At 37.9% G+C, this 23,327-nt stretch overlaps 1 protein-coding gene across 4 annotated transcripts in view; it reads left to right on the top strand.

Moving 5' to 3' along the window:
* The first annotated feature begins 5,923 nt into the window (after positions 1-5,923).
* LOC146455398 (C2 domain-containing protein 3-like) overlaps positions 5,924-23,327 on the top strand; it is a 48,407-nt gene continuing 31,003 nt past the window's right edge. For 2 of the 4 annotated variants that reach the window (XM_085094366.1, XM_085094364.1), the window contains exons 1-13: positions 5,924-6,137; positions 6,735-6,939; positions 7,781-7,887; positions 8,083-8,191; positions 8,905-8,981; positions 10,513-10,709; positions 11,739-11,847; positions 15,751-15,949; positions 17,356-17,623; positions 19,346-19,450; positions 19,910-20,057; positions 21,295-21,487; positions 22,103-22,218. In XM_085094366.1, coding sequence (XP_084950492.1) covers positions 6,059-6,137; positions 6,735-6,939; positions 7,781-7,887; positions 8,083-8,191; positions 8,905-8,981; positions 10,513-10,709; positions 11,739-11,847; positions 15,751-15,949; positions 17,356-17,623; positions 19,346-19,450; positions 19,910-20,057; positions 21,295-21,487; positions 22,103-22,218 — 1,912 coding nt within the window. In that variant the 5' untranslated portion in view covers positions 5,924-6,058. Of the gene's footprint in view, positions 6,138-6,734; positions 6,940-7,780; positions 7,888-8,082; positions 8,192-8,904; positions 8,982-10,512; positions 10,710-11,738; positions 11,848-11,878; positions 13,873-15,750; positions 15,950-17,355; positions 17,624-19,345; positions 19,451-19,909; positions 20,058-21,294; positions 21,488-22,102; positions 22,219-23,327 lie in introns of those variants that run through there. The other 2 variants (XM_085094365.1, XM_085094367.1) reach the window with 2 other exon arrangements.

Below are 23,327 nucleotides of genomic sequence, written 5' to 3'. Positions count from 1 at the left end.
TAACAAACAAATTAGGGAACTTCAGTCACACCCTTTTTTTTTTTTTATAAGAACCTTTTTTATAAGAACGTCGAGGCTGAGATTAACCAAAATTTTAAGAACGTATTAAGAACATTCCTCAGCCTGAGAGTCGATTAAGAACGTTTTTATTTTGCTAATCTGCATATAAAATCAAGGTTACAAATGTAAATTAACCAAAATACTTAAGGGACATGTTTTGTATAACATTGACAATGGTGTCACACATCTCGGTTTGTCATAATCAGCAGTTCTTGATACCATATCTCAGCAGACAATGTACTTTGATAAGTTTCCTGGTCACGTCTGCATTGATTTACTGAAATACATGTAGTGTATACCATGTAATTTAAGAACTTCTCAAGAACGTTTTCAGCCTCAAATCGCAAAAAAATATAAGAACGTTCAGCCTCAGCTCCTAAATTAGACGTTCTTATAAAAAAAACAGAGTGTAATCAACGACAACGCCGCAAAACAATAGGTTTAATGAGGGAAAACTACCGCCCTGCATATGCGTTTTAAATTTTGGTACCGTGACATTACTTTGCCGTCCCGTGCAAAGCAACAACATGAAATGACCAAATTTAAGGTTTTGTGAAGAACGTGAATACACGACGGTGACGTTTTCATTCTCTTTCCTAACTTGAACGTTGATTCCTGGGTGGTCCGCCATTTCTGTAGAAGTTGAACGAGTTCAAATAATCGCGATGTATCACAAATGAAATAAAGTTATATTTTCAACTGACGTTTTCGTTGACGTCGCCGCCGTCGCTGCTAAGTTCCCTAACAACGCGAAATGTCCTTATTCAAGGTTTTGTGGAGAACATGATCACACGAAAGGGAATTTTTTATTATCTTTCTGAACTCGAAAGCCACTCCTACCAATTTGGTTTCTGGGTAGTTCGCTGTTTTTGTACAAGGTGGATGAGTTGAAATAATCACGAAATAACACGAATAAAATAAAGTTATATTTTCAAGTGCCGCAGTTTTCGTTGCCGTTAGCCTGAGTATCAGGAAGGCCTGATACTCAAGCTACGTTGCCGCGGCCTATTAAAGCAACCGTGCCTGTGGTGACACCGACAGTACTCGGTCGTCAGGGGCAACCGCCAACGACAGCATGTGTTCCCAAATCATTAAACAGCTGATTGTGGATTGACCAAAAAGTAACAAAATTGGCAAAATTTTTACGAACTTCTAACTTTGCTGTACGATTAGTCGTTTTTTTTAATTTTTTCAACCACATAAAAGAAACCACTGCTTCAATTTTTAATAAGTATTACAGTTGATCTCCAACTAGTACAATGTAGCATGTATGCACGGATGCCAACAAGGAAGGAATACAATCTTATTTAATAATACGGACATACGCATCGATGGCAAAACTTTTTTCTGGACGTAATGGTATAAGAAAGGTATTAGAACGATTAGAGATCTTTTGGATGATAATGGACAAATTCTACCATTTCCTGTTTTCCAGTCGAAATATTCGTTACAAAAGACCACCTTTCTTCACTATTACCAGATTGTTTCGGCTTTTCCAAGTCACCTTCCCCTTCTGACAGAAGCCAAAATACAAGAATTCAACTCTGAAACGATAAACATCGAGGATCCAGAATCTTTACGCTGAGATGAAAATGTAACTATTAAACGACTGAAAGCCAAATCCAAAGACTTTTACTGGCTAATTATTGATAGGAAGTATAGTGATGAACAAACAGGGCCAAAGCGGTGGAATAAAACCACAGTCGAACCCCCCTTAAGCGACCACCCATAATGTCAAGTATATGTGGTCGCTTACGGGAGGTGGTCGCTTACTAGAGGTCAGACCACAGGGGGTATAAATTTCGGGTAATTTATATCTGGTAATTGCGGAGACCTAACCCTTTTGCCAGTACTTATCGAAACCCACGGTAATAGCTTTTCTTAGCTACAAGTATATTAAGACTGGTACAAAATTATTCTAGACAAAACATCTTAGGGTCTGTGGTGATTGTTGTTTGTGTCTCACAAATTACCGATTAAGACAATTTTTGTGAAAGAAACTTGGACTCTTTTATTACTCGGGCCGTAAGGCGGACCGAGTTAAGGTTTCGGTAGCATTATCAAATTCTTTTTTCTCTTTGGGGTCGCGATGGGCCGAGAGATAAGACTTCGGGCGACGAGTTATTGTTCTCGGTCTCGTTTTTTGTACTCGGCTGGTACGAGTTACGTTTTCTGTCGTGTTATCAAATTCTTTAAATTCTCGGTCGCGTTCTTTGTTTTCGGGCCGTGAGGAGTGTTTACAATATGCGAGCCAGACATGCGAGGCATGCGACGCATGAACAACCCCAACATAAACTGCTAACCGTTAAGCTAACCGGGGAGCTATTAAAGCTAACCTAAGTGCTATTTAAGCTAACTGGAGTGCTCTTTAGGCTAACCGGAGTGTTTTTTAGGCTAACCTGAGTGCCTCAAGGTTAGTTTTGTGTAACCGAAAATTTGGCGACTAAATCAGTCTATGACCTCGTGGGCCATGCATGTGCCAAGATAGATAAAGATGTCTCACGTTTACTATAGAAAAACAATCAATGTAGAAACGGTTTCTGTCTTCAAATGAAGGGTGAATAACAAATGCTTTCCCCTGAATTTCATTTAAAAAATATAAACAGTGAAACATTGAAGAACGTACAAGGATATAAACGTACGCGTGAGGCGTAACGTTACTCTAGATCCCGGGGGGGGGGGGGGGTACTCAACAGATGCTTGAGTAGGGAGGTGCAGCCCGGGCGTTCAAACCCTGACCCTGTTTAAGACACAATTCTCCGATTTCGCTATCCCGTTTAAGACAGAATTCAAAATTTTCAGGCCCTTTCTAAGATATTTAACCCAAAATCACACCCTGTTTAAGACTATAATGAAATAAGAATACACTAGTTTCTTACTGTATTTTAATGCATTGGCAATCACAATCTGTTTAAGCCATTAGATCATGTAGGGATGTGATGAAAAGTGATGAAATAGATACCCCGTTCAAGACAAAACACCCTGAAAACCATACCCTATCGGGCCGCACGTCCCCGTTAAGGTAACATAAGGGAGTACCCCCCGGGTCTAGATCATACCGAAAATTACGATCCGTCATTGCCCCGGCGTCACATACATTTCAGGACCTTACAAATGGTTTCTGTCTCTAAACAAAAGGTGAAAACGTAAGGATTTAAGCCTGGGGGTTATAAAAAGCATTGGTATGACAAATGTCGTTTTCCCCTGTATTTCACTCTGACTGCAAGAAATGCAATTCTATCTAGTGGTTACTTATTGCCTCACTATATTTCTGTATCTATCTATTTGGTAGCCTGCGAGCAAGCTCTCTTGGGGGTGGGGGGCGGGAGGGGGAAAGAGGATACACCCCCAAGAGAGCTTGCTCGCAGGCTATCTATTTGGGGGAATTGGCGATGCTGGAGGTTATCACTGTTAAAAGATTGTAGGCTTTACGCACCACACAGTCAAACATGTCAAACACTGTCAAATATGGCCCGAGTATAAGCTGGAAACAGCTTCTTGTTACTCCAGGTGGCGCTGTCTAAACTTTTCAGAGAACGGAACATAAGCAAAAACTTAACAACTCTTTTATAAAACCTGTGATGTACGTGGTTACAAGCATTACAAGCATTAAAACACCTGTAGGTTGCAAAACAATTCCATACTTGTGTGTCAGTTGCGTTGCGTTTTTTGACGAACAAGAACAGTAGTCCTGGATACTACATATCTATTGTATGTGTATTTTATGCTAATGCTAAGCTATTTCGGAAGACACTTCCGGTAGCTCCGACTGTGAGATTTTTACGGCGTCCGTTCCATTGATGAGGCCAACATGTTTCAGCGGACACACTTTTCAATTTCCGTCCGTGAGATATTCAGCAGATTGTATGTCAAGTGGTCGCCCACGGGAGGTTAAGAACAATTGTTTTTTTAAAAAAATCATCTCTAAAAGTGGTCGCTTAGGAGAGGTGGTCGCTTACGAGAGGTGGGTTCCATCTGTAGTGATTTGACTTGAAAACTTTTGGTATATATTTTTGGAAAAGTGGTCGCTAATGAGAGGTGGTCGGTTACGAGAGGTGGTCGCAAAGGGAGGTTCGACTGTATTCCAATGGAGAAAACAAACTGGAAAAATATATTTAAATTGGTTCCAAAGACGTGTACATAAAATAGATTAAGATAATTTAACTTCAAATTCATTCACAGAATTGTCGTGACTAAAAAGGACCTCTTTAGATTTAATATTAAATCAGAAAGTAATTGCATATACTGCGGAGAACCAGACTCTATAGACCACACCTTTTTAGATTGCCAATGTACAAAGTCCTTTACTCAGGATGTGCTACAATGGTTTAATGTAGAAAATAATTGTAATTTTAATTTAAACACTGAAGATTTTCTTTTTGGTCTTTCTTCTGTGTTGAGTGTACCAACAAAGAAATTAAATTATACCCTCCTCTTCCTTCGTTATTTTATTTATTAAAAAAAAGCTCCAGAATGACTCACCACCTCTATTGCTCCCGGACTTTATCAAAAAAATTAAATGTAAGTATAAAAGTGAAAAGATTATTTAAGATATATATAATGAATGCTCCTCTTCTTTTTATATTGTAATACTTATCAAAGAGGATTGTAAAGTGTTGTCAGTATTGTACGTTTTAGGCTTTAAATGTTGTATGTGTTTGAAATAAAGGTTTATTCAAAAAAATAAAATAATAAATATAAACGTTTTGAAGGTCTGACAATTTCCTGTGATGATCAAACGTAAAACGGGAAGATTAGGGAAAGAACATGGTAACTGTCGTAACTTGATCCAGCAAATCGGCCCAACTGGTATCCTTTTAAGGACTTTTTAATAGAGGATATAAAATTGTAACGAGTTTATGAAGCAAATAATACCCAAAATTAACAATTTAACAGAAAACGCTAATAAAGAAGGAGGATATGAATGGGACATCACCTGGGAGGACAAAGTACCAAGCAACACTATTCTGAAGAAAGCACCTTACTGAAACAGAGACTCATGCGCTGGCTCGGTCACGTAGTAAGAATAGATGACGGCCAGATCCCTAAGGATCTTCTCTACGGAGAAAAAACCTGGTTTCGGAAAACGTTCCACAGACAGACCCCAACCTGACTACGCTACACAGACGTCTGTAACAGAGACCTGAGGGTCATGAGCATCAAGCTGAAAAACATGGGAATCCTCAGAACGACCGGCTTGGGTACTGTTTGGTGCGTGTTGGTATGCAAACACCAGTTACATGCTCGACGGGCTTTTCATCACATGCGATAATGAGCAACTGAACATTTGGTGAGTTTGTTGCAGTAAAGTCAAAAATAAGGAAAAATAACACTGCTTCTTTCATCCCCGACTCATCTTCAATAAAATGAATAAACATGAAAAATATGATGGGGTCTAAGTTTTCGTAATTACGAAAGTTTATTACGAAAACTAAGACCCCACCGGAAAAGTGACATATCAAGAAAAAAAAAGGGTCTTAGTTTTCGGGGTCTTTGCTTTCGTGGCAACCGGTGACAGACAGTGCAGAAAGGTCTCTCCAAGTTTGAAGAGACGCTTGTACAACAGTCTGAGGAGAAGAGACTGAGGAGAGAGGCCCAAAATTTCACCTACACTCAGTGCGGGAAGGACTGCCACTCCAGAAATGGCCTGGCCGGCCAAACTCGACGCTATATCGGATTGATCATTTCAGGATCAGTTGGGGATCAGTGTGGGGCTGGGGATCATTTGGTCATATTTGGGGTCGGAATAATTGATAATTTGGGCGCTGCACAGGTACATGAAGTGTGGTTTAATTTTTATGGACAATTCGTGGTGATTACACGTTGTGATTTATTAGTTCGTCTTGCAATGAATACTGGGAAATAAACATGGCGGGAAAAGTCAAAGAATGTTCTCTTGGCAGGGGTTGTTTGTGTGCACTTTTGTGTCATTCCTTGGCCTTCTTTGTAAGGTTAACTGATCTATACGTTTAGATGAGGCTTACAGTTGTGACGTGAAATGGTAAACTATAAGAAGAAAACCGCAAAGAGGACGAGATCGACCTCGAACACCAGACAGAAAGGCAAACGAATAACTGGTGAGCTTTATATGCTGCTTTTTATGTAGATTTGAATGGTGGGGTAAAATCTTCTGGCACGTTAGAAGTTATAGGCAACTCATTGCACGACACGTCAAACATGGCCACAAACAACGTAGTCATCTTTTTTTTTTTTTTTTTTTCATCGACGCTCAAGCAGATGATATAATAAAGCTTTAAGCTAATACTACTGCAGCTACTGCGACAGCCGGGCTGCAAGTTGCAAACATGTCTCAACGTGAGAATGATGTATTATTCTAGAAGGTGACACAGGCACTTTCACTTTCTAGAATGATACATCATTCTCAGTCATTTACCAGGCTGAAAATATACCATCACATTCATTTTTATATATACCACACGTTCGACATTTAAATCCTAGCATTATGTAGGATATCTCCTGTAGCTCAGTGGTAGAGCATCCGAACTAGTAATATGGGAAGGTCAATTGTGACGATCTTTATCTTCGTTGTACATGCCCAAATTTTCGTGCAAGTTGATGAAAGTTGTTACCGTTTCACCATTTATTGCAAGTTGGTGTTTGGTATGAAAGACTTGCGCATTTGTAAGAGTTGAGCCACGAATGTTTCTTTTTAGCCCCTAGTACTCTTGCTAGCGTCATCTCTGATAATGAGAAGGTTCCCGTGGTAACTAGCCTTCCCCCTGCTGTGGATGGCCATCTGAGGTGTTTTCTGCGAGTGTCAGTACCAACAATTCACTGGACAATTCACAAGTACCCTTCTGATGTTCAAGTGCAACTCAAGTGGTGGGGAGAGGACCATAGTGATGGGGTTTTATTTAGGTATGGTGTTCATTTAACACTATTAACTCTTCATTACAACCCGTTTACTTTTCTCCAGAAATCTCTATTGCAGTCATTTCCTTTTCTTTAGACTCTGAACAATAAACCCACATTTTATGGCCCAACAGTGCTTATAACTGCTTATGTTAATGGATGGTTTGGTCTTCCTATTAATGTTTTGAAGAACTCCAGTATTTGAAAATTTATGTGACTTACATAATAAAGGAAACAATCAATCAATCAATCAATCAATCAATCAATCAATCAATCAATCAATCAATCAATCAATCAATCAATCAATCAATCAATCAATTAATCAATCAATCAGTCAGTCAGTCAGTTAATCAATTTTATCAATCAATCAACCAACCATTTATTCATTTTTTGTCACAGGAATTTCCATGTGTTTTGTTCAAAACAACACAAAACATTTGAAAAGTACTTTTTGTTTAACGCAATATTTGCTCTTAGAGTAGCAAGAGGAAAATGTTAAGTGACTTTTCAAGGGAATAGTACATAAAATCAGTTTTAAGCAATTTGTCCATTACAAAGATTAATAGGAAGTTGTCCAGTATAAAAATTAATAGAAAGAACTCCAAGTTGCAATCCATTTTCATTCCAGTTACCAACGTTAACACTTTACAACACAGTGTAAGGAGTGTTAGCCCAGTAGTTGCTTAACATTTCTATTGATACAAATATATTTTTGGGCTATTGAAAGTAACACTAAAACTTGAAACCTAAGGAACCTTTTCTTTTGTGTTCCTTTCCCCCTAAATATTGAGGTATTAATATTATTTATTTCCCTGACCCCTTTCATCAATGTAATTTTGTTTGGTAGGCCCACAGATGACAAAGCAGGTGACCAAAGTACAGATGCTCCAAGACTGACTTGTGTGCATTATGCTGTGTGCAGTGGTCCAAGACAGTTTAATGCATATTTAAAAGGTGCTTTATACCTGTTCACAAAGATACTTTCATCTTCACACAACACCAGCACTTAATTCTGTCTATGCCAGTCAAGTGGCAGAGATTATTTTTTTTCCTTTTTTTTTGACAGCCACTCTTTTACTAAGAAATTTGGTTGCTAGTTTATATGTTATAATATTCATGACTTCATGGTTGAATTAATTTGTTGGTTAGACATGGGTCCCCTAGTATTTGATGTAGTTCATGGTCCATCGCTGGTATTATTTGGCCAAGCTAGACTGGTTGATGTCACACAGCTTTCTGCAAGTGCTCCTATTGAGGGGTAAGTTGACTTTGTTCAGGAGAGAAATGTAAACATATTTTTGCAGTAATATTATTGCCAACCTTCTACCCCTTGTAGGGAAATCTTCTTAGATGAAAACTTAATTGACTTCCACCAGTATTTGTTAAGATAACCTGGAAATAATCTGTTGAGTCAAAAAGGCAAACCAAGGAATTTCATCTTATTACCTTACATTAAGATTACAGTAAGAGCAAAAAGATAAAATAACAGTTTACAAGTAGTATCAAAAATAATTATATTGAGTGTAAACAGCTCTTGTTTTGCTTTGATGATGTGTGTCAGTAATACCTACAAAATATTAGCCTTAACTGTAGTTATTTTTTGGCTCTTATTGTGGGCTGAATATCAGGTACCAAGGTGCAGTTCCTTGGTTTGGCTTTCTTATTATACTTTCTGAAGCTGTCAGATGGCTATGGTTTTTGATAATTCTGTATATTTTCGGTAACAATAGTGCCACTTATTAAATATTAGACAATTTAACACCCAAAGTCCATTTTGCCTACCAGTAAATACGTTTCCTGATGGTATTCTTGTAATCCATTTTTTTTTGCTATATTTTGTTAATAGAAAGCTTGTGTTTCACCCATCTACCCTGAGCTTGATTGCTGTGTATCGGAAGACAGTCAGCTGTTAGACTAAAAACTGACAAACCATCAGCTGTTTGCCAGCTTACCATTTATTTCTGTTTGTAGCTTCTTTGATGTTGTTTCCACAACTGGTGAAAAGATAGCCCTGCTGTATGTAGTTTTGAGATTTGAGTCAATATCAGGTAGGCCATTCCCTCACAACTCAATTGATGATACATGTCTATGACATTAGGCAAAAGGCTTGATTAAGTTTAAATTATAACTCCTGGCAGGGTATTGCTGGCTTGATCTCTGGCTTTTTTTTTCTTGAAAAGTATAACTTTTAGAACACACTTTGGACCTTGAAAATTAAGTGACTTATGCCCATGTCATTGTTCCTAGATCGCTTAGATTTGCGTGCATGTGCTTATCCGAATTTTATCAGTTTAGCCATCTGTGGCGTATCAGGTCTCAAAGAACAGCACTTATGTGCACGTATTTCTCCTATGCCAGTCTTTGTAGCACACACACTATCTATTTTCCATTGTAACTTTGCTTTTCTTCCCCTCCCCTCCCCCCCCTCCCCCCTTTTAATAAATTTGAACTACTGGCCTGGGTGCACACCTTCCACTTAGCTATCGCCCATGGCAGGCTGGGTGGGTCCCTTATCCCGCCTTATCATTAGCTACCTACAAGTACTCGGTAGGGGGGTTTCGTTCTCTGGGTGAGTTTTCTACCACCCCAAATCATTCACTGGGTGTCTGCTACCGCCTAAGGGTTTCTGTCCCCATTCATTATCTCTGGGTGTGTCCGCCGACAGGCCAAGTTCGTACATTGGGGTATGTGTCCGCTAACCACCCCACTTAGTGGTGGTGCTTTGGGGTTTGTGTCTGCTTACTGCCCCATTTATTTTGCAGGGTGTGTTCGCTATAACCACCCATTTACACCTTCCTGGGTGTGTCGCTACCACCCACGCTTGTTGCTATCCTAGGAAGCACCCAGTGTCCATAGTCCCATTTACTGCCAGACCTGTCTTGTCGTTGTTTGAGTACTCTAGAGCGAAGTTGTTGTTAATCAAAGGCAAAGGAAAATAAGCAATAAACTGGTTTGAAAATTTTGCCCTGAAAACAACATTAAACCACAAGTCAGGTTTAGTTGCTCTGGGTGATTCATAGTCACTGAAAGAACACCTACATTCCACCAGTGTCTCCAAAATCAGCATCATCACTGAGAGTTGGTTTTGTTTATATTTTCTCAAGATTTCAAGCATAAGCTGCAATCCAAAAATGCCACCATAGGTTTGTAGCATGTGGTCCCATAAACAGCTAAGAGTTTTGGGGTGATTTTAAAAAGAAGGGGAAATTTGGAGTTTAATATTTTAACACACAAACACCAAGCAGTTGCCGCCAACCTGATATACCTCCAAGTTTTTAGCGGAATTTTGGGTGTGTGTATGTCTTTTTTCCCTCTTTAATTAAATCATAAAATCACTGCTAATTACATGAACTTTCAGGTATAACACCTTCTTGTCATTGTTTTGAGGTTTTTCTTTGGTTTCCTATCCTTTATTAAAACCAAAATTTTAATTCCAATTTGATTTGGGGTCTGCCCTAATGCTGCTGCAGTCTTAACTTCCCTTATTAAGACAAGGTCAAATTATAATTTCTTATTTATTCATTGATAAAATTTGTAGCTGCATTTAGTATTTACAGTGGTACTTTTTCAACCTTTCAGCGGCGTACAGCCAGATATCATCGTCCATCCCTACAGTAGACATGGAAATAGATCCACAAAGAAGATATGTGTCTGATGATGATGATGATGATGTTCAACCTCTCTCTCTCCCCTTGAACCCTTCCACACCCATCGTCAATCCCAGACAGATGGCACAGGAGACTGACCCCTTTGTGTCTCCTGCAGCTCACCCTAAGGTGATGAAACATTTCAATGTAGTTTAAAATTCCTTGAATATGAATATATTAAACATATATTTGAACTGGGGTGAAAGAGGTAATAGAAGAAAGACCCTCATAGTTATTCATGCAACTTAAGTGATTACATAAAGAAAGCCTTAAATGGGATTTAAACCCATGACTTCTGGGATGTTGGTTCAATGCTCTACCAACTGAGGTATTGAGCCAACTGGTAGCTGGTTGTATTGAAAACCATATTAGAGGGAGTCGTAAAGACTGGAGCCTCTTCATAAGGCATCTCTCTGATTTTGGATCTTTGAGCTTTGACCTTTAACATACTGTACAGAGGTAAGGGATCTTGCATTTTTTTATAAAATTAATGTTTTCACAATACTACTGATTTAAACTTCAATCAATTTGTCACCTTTGTTTCTCATGGATGGTCTCGCTTCCTGAATCTGTCTCTTATTTTGAAACCAGCCCACTGCAGAAACTCCACTATTCAGGCTTCATATTTTCATAGAATGGTAAAACTCAAATCCCATCTGGAGCTTGGATAATTTTTTTCTGAGTTTCCATTTGATGCAAAAACTTATGATGTTATTTCTAACAAAGACTCACTTGGGTGGTTGGATGGTTGCATCTCTGACATGCCATATTGTGACTGCGTGATGCAGTTATGAGTCATATGGGCCTATATTGATTTGACTATGTGACTGCGTGATGCAGTTCTAGTCAAAGACCCACATTTCACCCTTTCTCACCATGGAGTCTCCAGTAGCTCAGTGGTTAGAGCATACGACTAGATAATGGAGGGTCTGGAGCTCTGATTTTTTCCTGAGTTTCAATTTTGATGCAAAACGTTTTCATGTTTTATTTCTAACAAAAGATAAAATTAAAAAAAGTATATATGGTGAGTTCATAACAAACCCGTGAAGGCTGAATTAGTGTCATTCAGTGTCATTCCTACTTGAACTGTAGTTTCAAAGCTTTGTTCCTGAACTCTCATCAATAGTAATACTGTGCTAAAAATTCATTTTGTTTTAGGCAGTGAAGTTTGCTCCAAGTTCTCCTGAAAGAATAGAGTACACTGCGGAACACTCATTGTCAACATCAGCAACAGACAAACCTGAAGTGGACAATGCAGAGAAACAAGGTTCATAACAATCAATAATAACATCAGTAAAATAATTTTGATTTGCAATATTGTGGTAGTGTGGAAGGCCATGAACTGCATATTTGCCCTGGCCTAAACACCAATAGCAAACTTGTTGTTTTGTAGTTAATTTAAGGACGTTCGCGCTAATTGTTTATGCGCATCTTTAGTGCGCAAGTAACGCACACGCCACGCAATGTCACGCGCAATTCATGGTTGACGATACACGGAGGTAAACACACATGTCGGCCGATGTGACAGCATTAAAAAGGGGAAAAGGGGGAAATTCATATCCGTTGCACAGTTTTAAAAACGAAAACTTAACGTGAAACGATTAGACGGGTTAAGGTTGCAACAAAAAGCCCAAGTAAAGGCGTTGATACTGTCCTGCGGGTATTTCGCGCGAAGAGATTTATATATTTACTTGACTCTCGATATAACAAAATAATTGAAATGCAATACTTTATGTAGTTTATTCGTCAAACGAAGTCACCTTTAAGCTTTTTAAGTTTTGATAGTAAACAAGAAAGTCTTACCTTACAAGAGCAATTTTATTGTACAATCAATCTCCACATACCCATTCTAGGTAAATAAATAAGCTTACTTCTCACATTTTCGCCTCGCTAACGGCTATAGATGCATTTTCTTGGCATTGGCTAAACAGCTGTATAAGTTTTGAAGGTAGAATAACAATAAACAACTCAAACGATCAGAGTTTTGACAGCACACTCGGACAAAAACATTGACTCGAGCAATCATTGTGAGCTGTGCATGATGGGATAGATATCCCTGTTTAGGCTCCAGTGCTTCTCTGACCTGTCACGCAAAAACGTGACTTTGGAATCTGTCACCACAGCGGCTAGCTTGTCTTCATTATAACTCTCTTAGATGTCTGGTGACCCCCACTTTTTTTTCAATTGATCACTTTCTTTATCGATTGTCTACGTTTTAAAGAAAAATGAAAAAAATCTATGGGGCAGAAGTTTGATTATTTTCTATTTTTCTGTCCACACGCCATCATTTTTGTCTGTGTGACGGTCGCAAATGTCCTCTTTAAGGGCTACATTTAATTACAAGGATGACACCAGTTGGACTAATTTACGAAACATATACGCTTAGATAAAATTTGACTAAAATAGTTTGTCTCCAGTTACTCATCTTGAATATTTTAAACTTAAAACTGTGGAGATCATTTTGAGTTACGAAGGCCCAACTTTTCAAAATCAGGGTATTTTTCCAGCGCTGTATCTCTGAAACGAAGTCGGTGACCCCCAATTTTTTTTGCATTGCTGACATCAATAACTTATTAGCTGACCATACCTAAAGTATGAAAAAAATCTGTGGGGCAGAACTTTTTCGCACAAACGTCCTTAAAGTGCTACTGAAACAAAATTTTCATATACACTTTTATGGCCTCAATTTATAGTTTGAAAGCTGCTTATAAAGATGGTGGAGTTTATTTTTAAAGAAACGAAAAGGAAAAATGTTTTTTTCGCCACTGAAAATGACTTTTTGGGCCAAACAGATGTCCGGGCACTGGGACCGAATTAAACAGTGTTGTGACGTCACTGGCTTTATCCATGTTGGAAAGAAGAGGAAATGCTCTGTTATTTTCAGCACTTTCCTCATTCATATTTCTATGAAATGGTAGGATTCTCTCACTTGATTTTTGCTCTGATATATCACAGTTGTGTAGTGCAGATGTTGGAGAAGGTCATAGGGTATTTTCTTAGTTTGAGAAACCATTGCTGCAGAAAACACAAGTTTAATAGTTTAGTACTCGGTTGGACATAAACGGGATAGCAACATTGGTGATTGGCGTCGGAAATAGGGAGGTAACAAGCACATTCTGGTATCCTTCAAGCCTGGAATTATTACCGCACTGCCCTTACATTTATTTTTTAAGAACCAGGACAATTCTACCCCGTAAACATGGAGAGACGCCTCGTCATGTTCTTATCTCAGTCGACTTCTTTTGAATCGACACCCTGGAATCCGCCTATGTTTTTCTCTTGAATTTTACTGGTAAGCTATGATCCTTTGAAAATCTTAATGCACAAGACAGTTATTTCAGGAAGAGCTGATGTAAATGTGAATTAACCCTCAGCTGTTGAAAAGTTTTTATAACCGACTGTCTGTAAAGTGTAAACAAAGATTTGAATGCATATGTTTACATGTAATAGGAATGCACGCGTACTTACAGCAATAAACACTGTTGTGTTTTCTCTTCCATTTGTAGTTCAGAATGTGGTCTGTGGTCGATGTTAGATTAGTCGAAGTTGTATACAACCGCTATAGTTAAAGCTATTGAATTCAAGAGATTTAATTAAAATCCTCAATCAAATTTGCATACCATGCCAAAATAGAGAGTTTCTCTGTAGCAATCTAATTTGCATACAATGGCGTGATGAAGGCTCTCGGCAATCTCCGATCAGTTGTACTTATTACAGGGAAATGGCTGACTGAACTACTTACACTGAGCGCTCTTATTTACTTCCCAAATTCTCTTAAATCAACCAGTTTTGTGTGTTCTGTTGTTTGAAGGCTGTAAACACAAAAAAAATTATCAAAGAGTACTGTAATCCAAAAACAAACTGAAGCGTTTAGTGACACAAAGGTCATCACACAAAGAGACAAAAAACATTCAAAAGGACATGAGAAATTTTGTGTTCAGAACTTAAATGAAATGGTTACCTTTCTTTGATTCTGAGATAGAAATGTCTGAAGAAAGCTGAAAAAATAATATCTACGTACGTTAACAGTCTTGGAAAAGATGTGTGCCTGTTTCAAATGTAGTTAAATCAATGGCACTCGTTCTCCACAGGATTTTCAACTCCAAATTCACTTTCCCAAGGTGAACTTCTAGCTTCACATCTTATAAAATTGTTTATTAAAAGAACCGGTGAACTGAAAACATGGCTGTCTTCTCAATCTGTGTATCAGAGAATGCAAAGTTTCAGAACTCGGAAATGCGTCATGTCCAGTCGTCCACCGGCGTTTATAAATATGAAATGACACAAACTAGGGACAGAAGACAATCCAAAATCCCTGTTCTTCTTAAATAATGTATCAGGCATAGTGCTCTTGTCTTCGCTGGACCACTAAATTCATTTGAGTGCACTCTGTACACAATCATGACGATCTCTTTTCCTGTATTTTGCTCCGTGTCGGTAAGACTAATACAACCAGTGATGTCACAAGATCGTTTTGGTCGCCAGTTTTGGCCTGAGATAGGCATTTTCAAGCTCGCAAAACAGCACCTTCAGTGACCGGATTCGCCCAAAAGTTGATTATGGTGCTGGGGAAGGTATAAACTAAATGCCTTTAGTGAAGAAACTCAAAATGCAAAATTTTGTTTCGGTAACACTGTAACTAATGACAGTTTACTCATAGCATCAATGTCCCATCTATCCAATTCAGCCATTGACTTACAGTTCCTATTGCCATTGGTATAATGGGTTATGACTCTTAATGAGAGTCTGGCTGTGTCTTGGCCCTATATTATTACGATGTATGAACTCTTGGAAAATACACTTGGCTTTTACAGTTCAATACCACTTGCCACCCAGGAGTATTTATTGGTAAATACTGAAAAATAGCTGTTGGAACAACATAGCAGCAATTATAATAAATAATTATTGATTGTAAAACTTGCAGTAACAACTGTAGCTGCCAACCCAAGTACTGCGTACAGACCTAATATTAATATAGCATAACAGGAGTAGGGGAAAGCAATGATCACTGCTTCACTTGTCATTTGTAAACTCAGTAGCAAATATACTAGTGACAATTTAATCGCTGTCTGCTAGACGTAACTCGTAACTCATATTTGCCTTGAAGTTTATGCCAACCTCAAGAACCATTGGGGCCTTGACAGATTATTTTGTTCTTTATATCTATTAGATGATAAAGGAAGGGCATCAAGGTCTGACCTACTCACACCTGGCAGTCTACTGCAAGCCCAAATGGACACCAGTGTATCTTCTGATTTGATTGGTGCATTGCTTCAGCGAGGAGAAAAGCTAAGAGAGGCAATGGTGATGTCAGCTGATGAAGATAATGACCTGGATGATCCTGCAGGGCTGCCATCAGTTATGGAAAGGTCAGTTGTTTAATGTAATTTTACTTAGTTGTCAAGAAGAAGCTTTTCATGTGTATTGGTGTGGTTTGGGTGCATGCTGCAGAGGTATTGCTCCATCTATAAATATCCATCTATAAGCACTATGTGCACTTTGATGGCTACAAACCAATACTGGATATACAAAAAAAAAATGTTTTTCTGTTTTTGTTAAATGAACGACAAATATACTCCCCTCTCTCTTGTTTCCACTGAGTTACAGAACTACTTTTTAAAAATTTGGGATCATGCCTTGAATATATGTAGGTCTGATCCTTATGTATTGTGGGTGTATTGTACAAACTGACAGAAAGCATGCTTCTTTTAATTAATAATAATTATGATCTAAAATTTAAAATGATCAATGGCTTAGTTGGTATGCTCTATATCTTTAGAGGTCCAGTTTTGTGGAATCATTTGCCAATTGAGTGTCGTATAGCGAATGGTGTGAAAAGTTTCCCCAGGATGATTAACAAACTTACTTTGGTCAGAGACATGGACTTTTCTAATTTATTCTGTAGAAGATAGCTCCCCCTTGAAAGGAGTTTTTAGGTCTATGATTTTAGCAGTTATACAATACCATCAATTATTGATGACTTGTTTATTGTAAATAGTAAATTTTAATGTTTTGTTTATACATATAAGAAGGCATAAGTCTTATTTTACTTTAAAATTTTATTACAGTCATTGTTTATGTATCTTTTATATTGTCTACATGACCCCACAAGCTGCATAGCTTTAATACTTATCGTTTCTTTCTTACTCACTCACTCACTCACTCACTCACTCACTCACTCACTCACTCACTCACTCACTCACTCACTCACTCACTCACTCACTCACTCACTCACTCACTCACTCACTCACTCACTCACTCACTCACTCACTCACTCACTCACTCACTCACTCACTCACTTACTTACTTACTTTTATTTATTTAATTTCTTGACTCATACCTTCTCTTTCCAGTTACCACTTAAGGCCTCTGGCAGAGCACTCCATTAATTTCACTCATTAGGTCATTAAAGTCCTCCATACTCAGTTAGATACAGGATTTACTTAGCTTTCCTAGTAGCCAGTAGTGTATAGTATCATGTCTTTGACGCTTACTAGAATTTAAGGTCTGCTTATCCCTACCTCCACACAACACCACTTGTCCACAACATTCATTTTATCTAGTCCCAAGTGCCCATCCATTGCTTAATACTTTTATTGAAACTTTCCCATATTGGCCAGTTCTCAAAAACAAGTTCCAGAGGAGTACATTCTGTCCAAGATTGACCAATGTAGATTGAACTCCAATATAAAACATTTTCACTGACAGCGATTATGTCCTTACTGCTCTATGTTACCATTTTTAATTACTTATCCTTTGTGTCTGTCCCTCAAAGGAATACACCACCGGGTAAACTATTCAAAGCCATTCTCACCTCATCTGACACTGATCACAGACCTGATGTGTCTGGCATGGATGAGAGTGCTGTGGTTGAATCAGTGTTCTTACATAACAACAAGGCTGTGGACTTAGTGTTGGGTGAAGAGCACATGCATTACCTGGAGGAATCTCCTGTGTCTTCCCCTGAGAGTAGTATAGTTAGTGAGCCGGGAGATCCACTATATGATGAGTCTCTTTTGAAAGATCTGTTTTACACTACACCGGTAAGTAAAACTGTGCTTAGTGACAATGGGTGATTCCAGAAAATATCTGTACCAAACCATAGGTGGACAGCATCTTGGAATTTCAAGGCCCTGTGGATAGGGGGAGTGGTCTTTGAACTGCAATTCTGAAGGCATTTGGGGGCAGGGGGTCTTTACGCTAAGAATTCCAGAGGCCTGGGGGGTCTTTCAGGTCTGGATTTCCAGGTGTCCTACTACAGCCTTCTGTACAACAAAACAAATATTTTTATGTGAGAAAATTTGTGACAAAACATGGCAAACAGACAAGTCGATTCAAAACCGGCAGTCAGGACAATGAATTTTTTTGGGGGTTACACTTCATCTGTCTAGTTAACAAAGATTTAGTGGTAGACATGCTGATATGGTGGAGAACTAAAATTGGGCAACATGTTGTAAACATTCCATGGGAAATTTTTGATGGCTTTCAGACATGACATTGGCCTAACACAAATGCATAATTATTTTTTTGGCTGGTTTTATAAAGTGTACTTCAGTACATGTTACAGAAACTTGAAAACATTTTGACAATGATTGTTTTGCTTGTATAGAGTACTGCAAATGTCATAAAAAGTTGTTTCTCCACTTTTTCTCACAGAATAAGTGTCTGTGTTTACATGAAACCGATCAGACTTATTTCACACTGCATGTTATGCAAATTGCACAATACTTTTTGAACCACGATAAAAATAAATCCAAAGAAGAATAAAAATTGTTATTAATATTAATTTTTCTCCAACTCCTTTGCAATCATCATGGCCTTTGATGTTTGATTTTATTTTTTTTTACCTGTTTAATTTTTGTGATGGGAGTGAATCCAGTAAAGAAGATTCAATTATCTCTTTATGACACTTGCAAACTAGATATTATTTTGATGGACTTACGGTATAGAAATCAGTCAATGAAAACTAAGGATTATCCTGAAAGAAAGAATGTTTCCTACCATTCAATCTGTAGTTTTGATTGCATTCAAGAAGGCTGTATTGCAGACAAAAAAACGTTTCTTAATGGGGTTGGAGTAGAAAAGAATCTGAAATACTCTTGAACTCTTTGTCTTGAAATTTGTTGAGATAAGCACATCAAAAGTTTCTGCTTGTACAACTGTAAGTAGAAACCTTAAAATAAACAACAACACATCAAAAGATCAGTTTGTAGATCAAGAGCCTCATGGTATTCCAAAAATCTTGACAAGTACTCTTCCAGAAAATATTATTGAGTTTTTGCAAGACTAAGTCAATCCGCTCATAATTTATATGCCCATGTTGCTGCTTTAATAATTCACTCAACATGGTGGGAGAGTCAAGAATCTCCTTTTGAAACCATATGACTAAAGTGGCATACTTTATGAGCAGAATTTTGGGAGAGGGAAAAAGAGCATAACTTCTTGTTCATTGGGGATGTTAGGAGATCAAACAGGGAATTCCAAAAGGGATGAAGAGAAAATGAAATTTCTGAAGGGGAAGGGAGATCAGCAAAATGGAATTCTGAGGGCATGGAAGGGGGTGGGTTTGAGCATTTTGGAATTTCCAAAGGGAGGGGGGGGGGTGGTGGTGGTAAAATGATGATGCCACCCATGGTAGGGTACAGATATTTTCTGGAGTCACTTAATTTAATATGGCTTTACTGGACTGGGACGAATAATGAAGCGTTATATATCTAAAGTTAGCAGTGCATGTAGTGTCTTTTTTATCATTTAAATGTCACCAGGCAATGCAGCCAGATACAGACTCTGACATGACAGTCAGCACAGACTCTGGTGATGATCAAACTGTCACACACACTGGAACTTCAGAAACAAAGGAGGAGAGCAAGGTTCATGACTTGCACATGTATTTCTATAATAAGTAAAAGTTCTTGATGCGTTGTTGTTAAGTTATTGTACCCTGCCCCTTAAAGCTGTAACTCAATATAATACAATGCTTCAGGGTGGAGCAGTCTGCCCCTTTGGAGATTTTAGAAGGTTTTGTCTCTTAAGGGGCCCATGATATTTCAACTTCTCATACAGAGCATACAAATGAACAATAAATTGGTGGGGTGAAATTAGTAATTGAGATAAGGGACTTCTTATAATTTACTTTCAATTGATAGTATTTCCAGGTGTGTATTGCAGAACAAGAGATCCATTAACCTTAGTTAAAAGTTAATCTTGGGTTGGAAATGGTCATATTTTGTTTTTTATAATAATGTATAATTACTGGTATTTGAGAAATGGAACTGTTGAATGCTGTCTGTGATATACCATTTTTTCATGTGTATTTTTCTGCTTTATAGGTATCCCTCAAGGCCAAATACAAACATCATTCCACACAGATTACTCAGGCTGGTAAAGACAATGTAAAGGAGAGGCAAACAGTATCCAGTGAGGCGTATCTTGATCCTAAGGAAATCAGCGCTGGTGATAAAACTCCTAATCCTACAGGTGCTTGCTGCATTTTGTCTGATTTTTGGAAAAAAATTATTGTTTGTTATGACACTCATTACATAAAAATTGACCTCTTTGTTATGAAATGTCTGTGTTTACAAGCCCCGACAACTTTTCAAGGAGCAGCTGTTTTAGTTAGAAGTTATTTACTTTTGAGTGACATGTGGTAATTTATTGGTTAGTGTTTTTGTGTCCAGATATTGTTGGATATTAGTGGATTAAGGTAAAATGTTGTCTGTCTGTGCTAAACTAGCTTGTACCCATCCAGTAGTAAACGTTCTGATTAATATGAATAATTATATGAAATATATTTGAACTGCAGATGAAAGATGTTCACAGCTGCTTAAGTTGTGTAAATAACTGTGAGGATCTTTCTTCTATATAATCTTTCATCCTTCACAGGTAAATTACTAACTCACAATATGACCAGCTCCTATTTGGCTTGATAGCTTAGTTGGTAGAGCACTGCACTGGCATCGGAGAGGTCATGGGTTTGATTCCTGTTCAAGCCTGAATTTTGTTCAGGCTTTCTTTTTGCAACTCCTAAGGTTGTATAAATGCCGGTCTCTCTTCTAAGAACTATGAGTGTTTGACCATACTGATCTGCTGATTTTTATTCCGTTCCATTTCAGACAAGAACATAAAGAACATAAGCTAAATATATTCATAAGGTTGATTTTCTGTACCAAGATGGATAAAGCTTATTTCAGCTTTTACATTTTGGTCATGATGTTTGGCTTATGTTTGGATAACTGTTCAGTCAAGGCTAAAATAAGGATTGTTAAAATACTTTATTTGTCAGGCTTACAGTGCGACCACTGTTACCGGGGTCACTTAAAAAAAAACTGGCCAATCAGATTGCAGGACAAGAACAAGTGAAATTCAGCCAAAGCTGATTGAATCAATCACGAGTAGACGGAAAGCAACAGTTAAAACCCAAAAGTTTAGAATTATTCACTGTTCATACCCTACTGTGATCTGATTGGGCAGTGTTAAGCAACCTCGGTAATAGTAGTCGCACTGTAAAACATTACATCAAATCTCTTTCACCTATACCACTTATCAACATTCAAATCCTAGCAGTATGCACGATGAATAACCAAATTATTAATAAGTAGTTGTGAAAAGAACACTTGAAAAGATTCAGGTTTTGAACCCATGACCTCCATGTGCTCTACCAACTGATCAATAGATGCTATCATTTTGATGACTATATTTGCTGTTCCTTGTACAGGTCAACACAGTCCAAATAGTACTTCTACTGATTCAATGTCAACTTCAGAAAGGAAGCCCCAGGCATCACATCTAAACCCAAATGAATTCATTGATAACCTTGGTCCTGAGAAACTAACAGCTCTGGGAAGAGTTGATGCTGCCCGTGTCATGGTGGACAGTCTTGGAATCAATGGAGACAACATGAAACCAGGGTACAGTTATTGCATTCACTGTTGAATATGTGTGTTGTATAGGGGTGTAAATGGCTCACCACAATATGCGATTCACTGCGGCAATAGTTCTTCTTTGTTTGGTGTTCATGCAGTTTGGAATTGACAGTATTCTGGGAATTGGGATTGCCAAGATTTGTATGTTGTGCATTGTAAAGTGAGGTAACATGCATGAGTGGTACAGTCCAGGCCAATGTGAGAATCAGTCAGCTACTACATACAAAGTATCAATTTGGTGTTTTTGTCAAATTTGGAAACATGGTAAATCTTCTTGAGTCCTGGAAAAGTTGTGGAAAATTGTAAAAAAGGAATAGGAACCTGCATTTCATTATACTAGCAGGATTCAAAACAGGTTTGTTTTCTACTGTATAGTATGGTTTCTGGGGAACTATTACTAATGTTGAGTCCCTGTCTTATTGTAGCCACGTTGTAAAGTAATTGGTGTGACAATAATGAGTCAATCATTTGTTGCAGAAACATCACTGAAAACATTAATGTTGCACTTTCTTGCAGTGTTAGCAAGTAGTTAAAAAGCAGGCACACAATTATTTCCTTTATTATCTACACTAACAAGTTTAGTAACCCTTCTTTGCCTAGGACATACTTTGTTGAGTACAGCTTTCCTTCTTCAACACCAGCACATAGTCAAGAGGAAGACGTTGCAATGGCATCAGAGTTAACTAGAGTTGCTTCCAAAAAGCTCCATCAAGGGGGTGAGACTAAAGAAAAGTAAAATTAAAAGTATGTTATTGAGAAATAAAGGGACAAACATATGTTGGATTTTGGTGAAACATTATTGTATAATACAATACATTTATGTAGAGGCACAGGGGTACAGCATTGTACTGAGGGTTGGTGGTTTATAATGTCTTGGAAATTGAAATAATAATAATAATAATAATAATAATAATAATAATAATAATAAAAAGTATTGCGGGAAGAGTCCAGAGTAACTTCAAATTTAAAGTTGCCTCTGAACCTCTCCCTATAATTTTTTTTAAGCTTTGCAAAAAGTTGCATCTTGATATGTCAATTATCCAAAAGATCTGGAAAGAAGCAGACTAGCAACAATTTTTATAAGAATAACGACACATTTGAGTTAACAAAACATGTTTCGGTCGTGCAAAGATCACCTTCAGTTGAAAGTAGAATTAATTTGAAGTTAAATTAGAATTTATTATGTAACGCTGAACAAAGATAAATAACAAATGTGCAATAAATAAGGAATCTAACAAAATAGCCAAAGGTAACAAAAGAGTGTACAATAGAACATGTTGATTAGAACAAGAGAGTTAAATTAAGGTGGTATAGTTGCTTGTTTAAAGAAGGTTGCTCCTAGGAGATTCAGGAGATGTGTAACGCTTCTTTTATCTTGACCTGGAATTTTGTGGTCGCATGGTCTATAACTTTAAAACATTCAGCACAACAGGAATAGCGGCAAACCTCGGATTGTAGACAACTTCGAATGTTGTCTACAAGTTTACCTGTGCAAGCTGTAATTCTTGCCATGTCGGCGAAACCAGCCGACACCTCTCGACGCGCACTAGCAAACACGTAAACAGGGACAGGACCCCACATATCTTTCAACACCTTCAACAATCGGAGGGTTGCCGCAATTCCTGCTCTGCTGAATGTTTTAAAGTTATGGACAGTGCGATCATCTGGGAGCAACCTTCTTTAAACAAGCAACTATACCATGTTAATTTAACTCTCTTGTTCTAATCAACATGTTCTATTGTAAATAAACTACACAAAATGTTGTTTAGACTGTGTTGCGCACTTGGTGGATAAAAATAGTGGTAAGTTGTATTCTAGCGCAAAA

Source organism: Pavona decussata, unplaced genomic scaffold, assembly GCF_977016875.1.
Source record: "Pavona decussata unplaced genomic scaffold, jaPavDecu1.1 SCAFFOLD_276, whole genome shotgun sequence".
In the NCBI taxonomy this organism is placed as follows: Eukaryota; Metazoa; Cnidaria; class Anthozoa; order Scleractinia; family Agariciidae; genus Pavona; species Pavona decussata.
The sequence above is the reverse complement of the archived record's forward strand: the minus strand, read 5'-3'. Positions and strand labels throughout refer to the sequence as shown.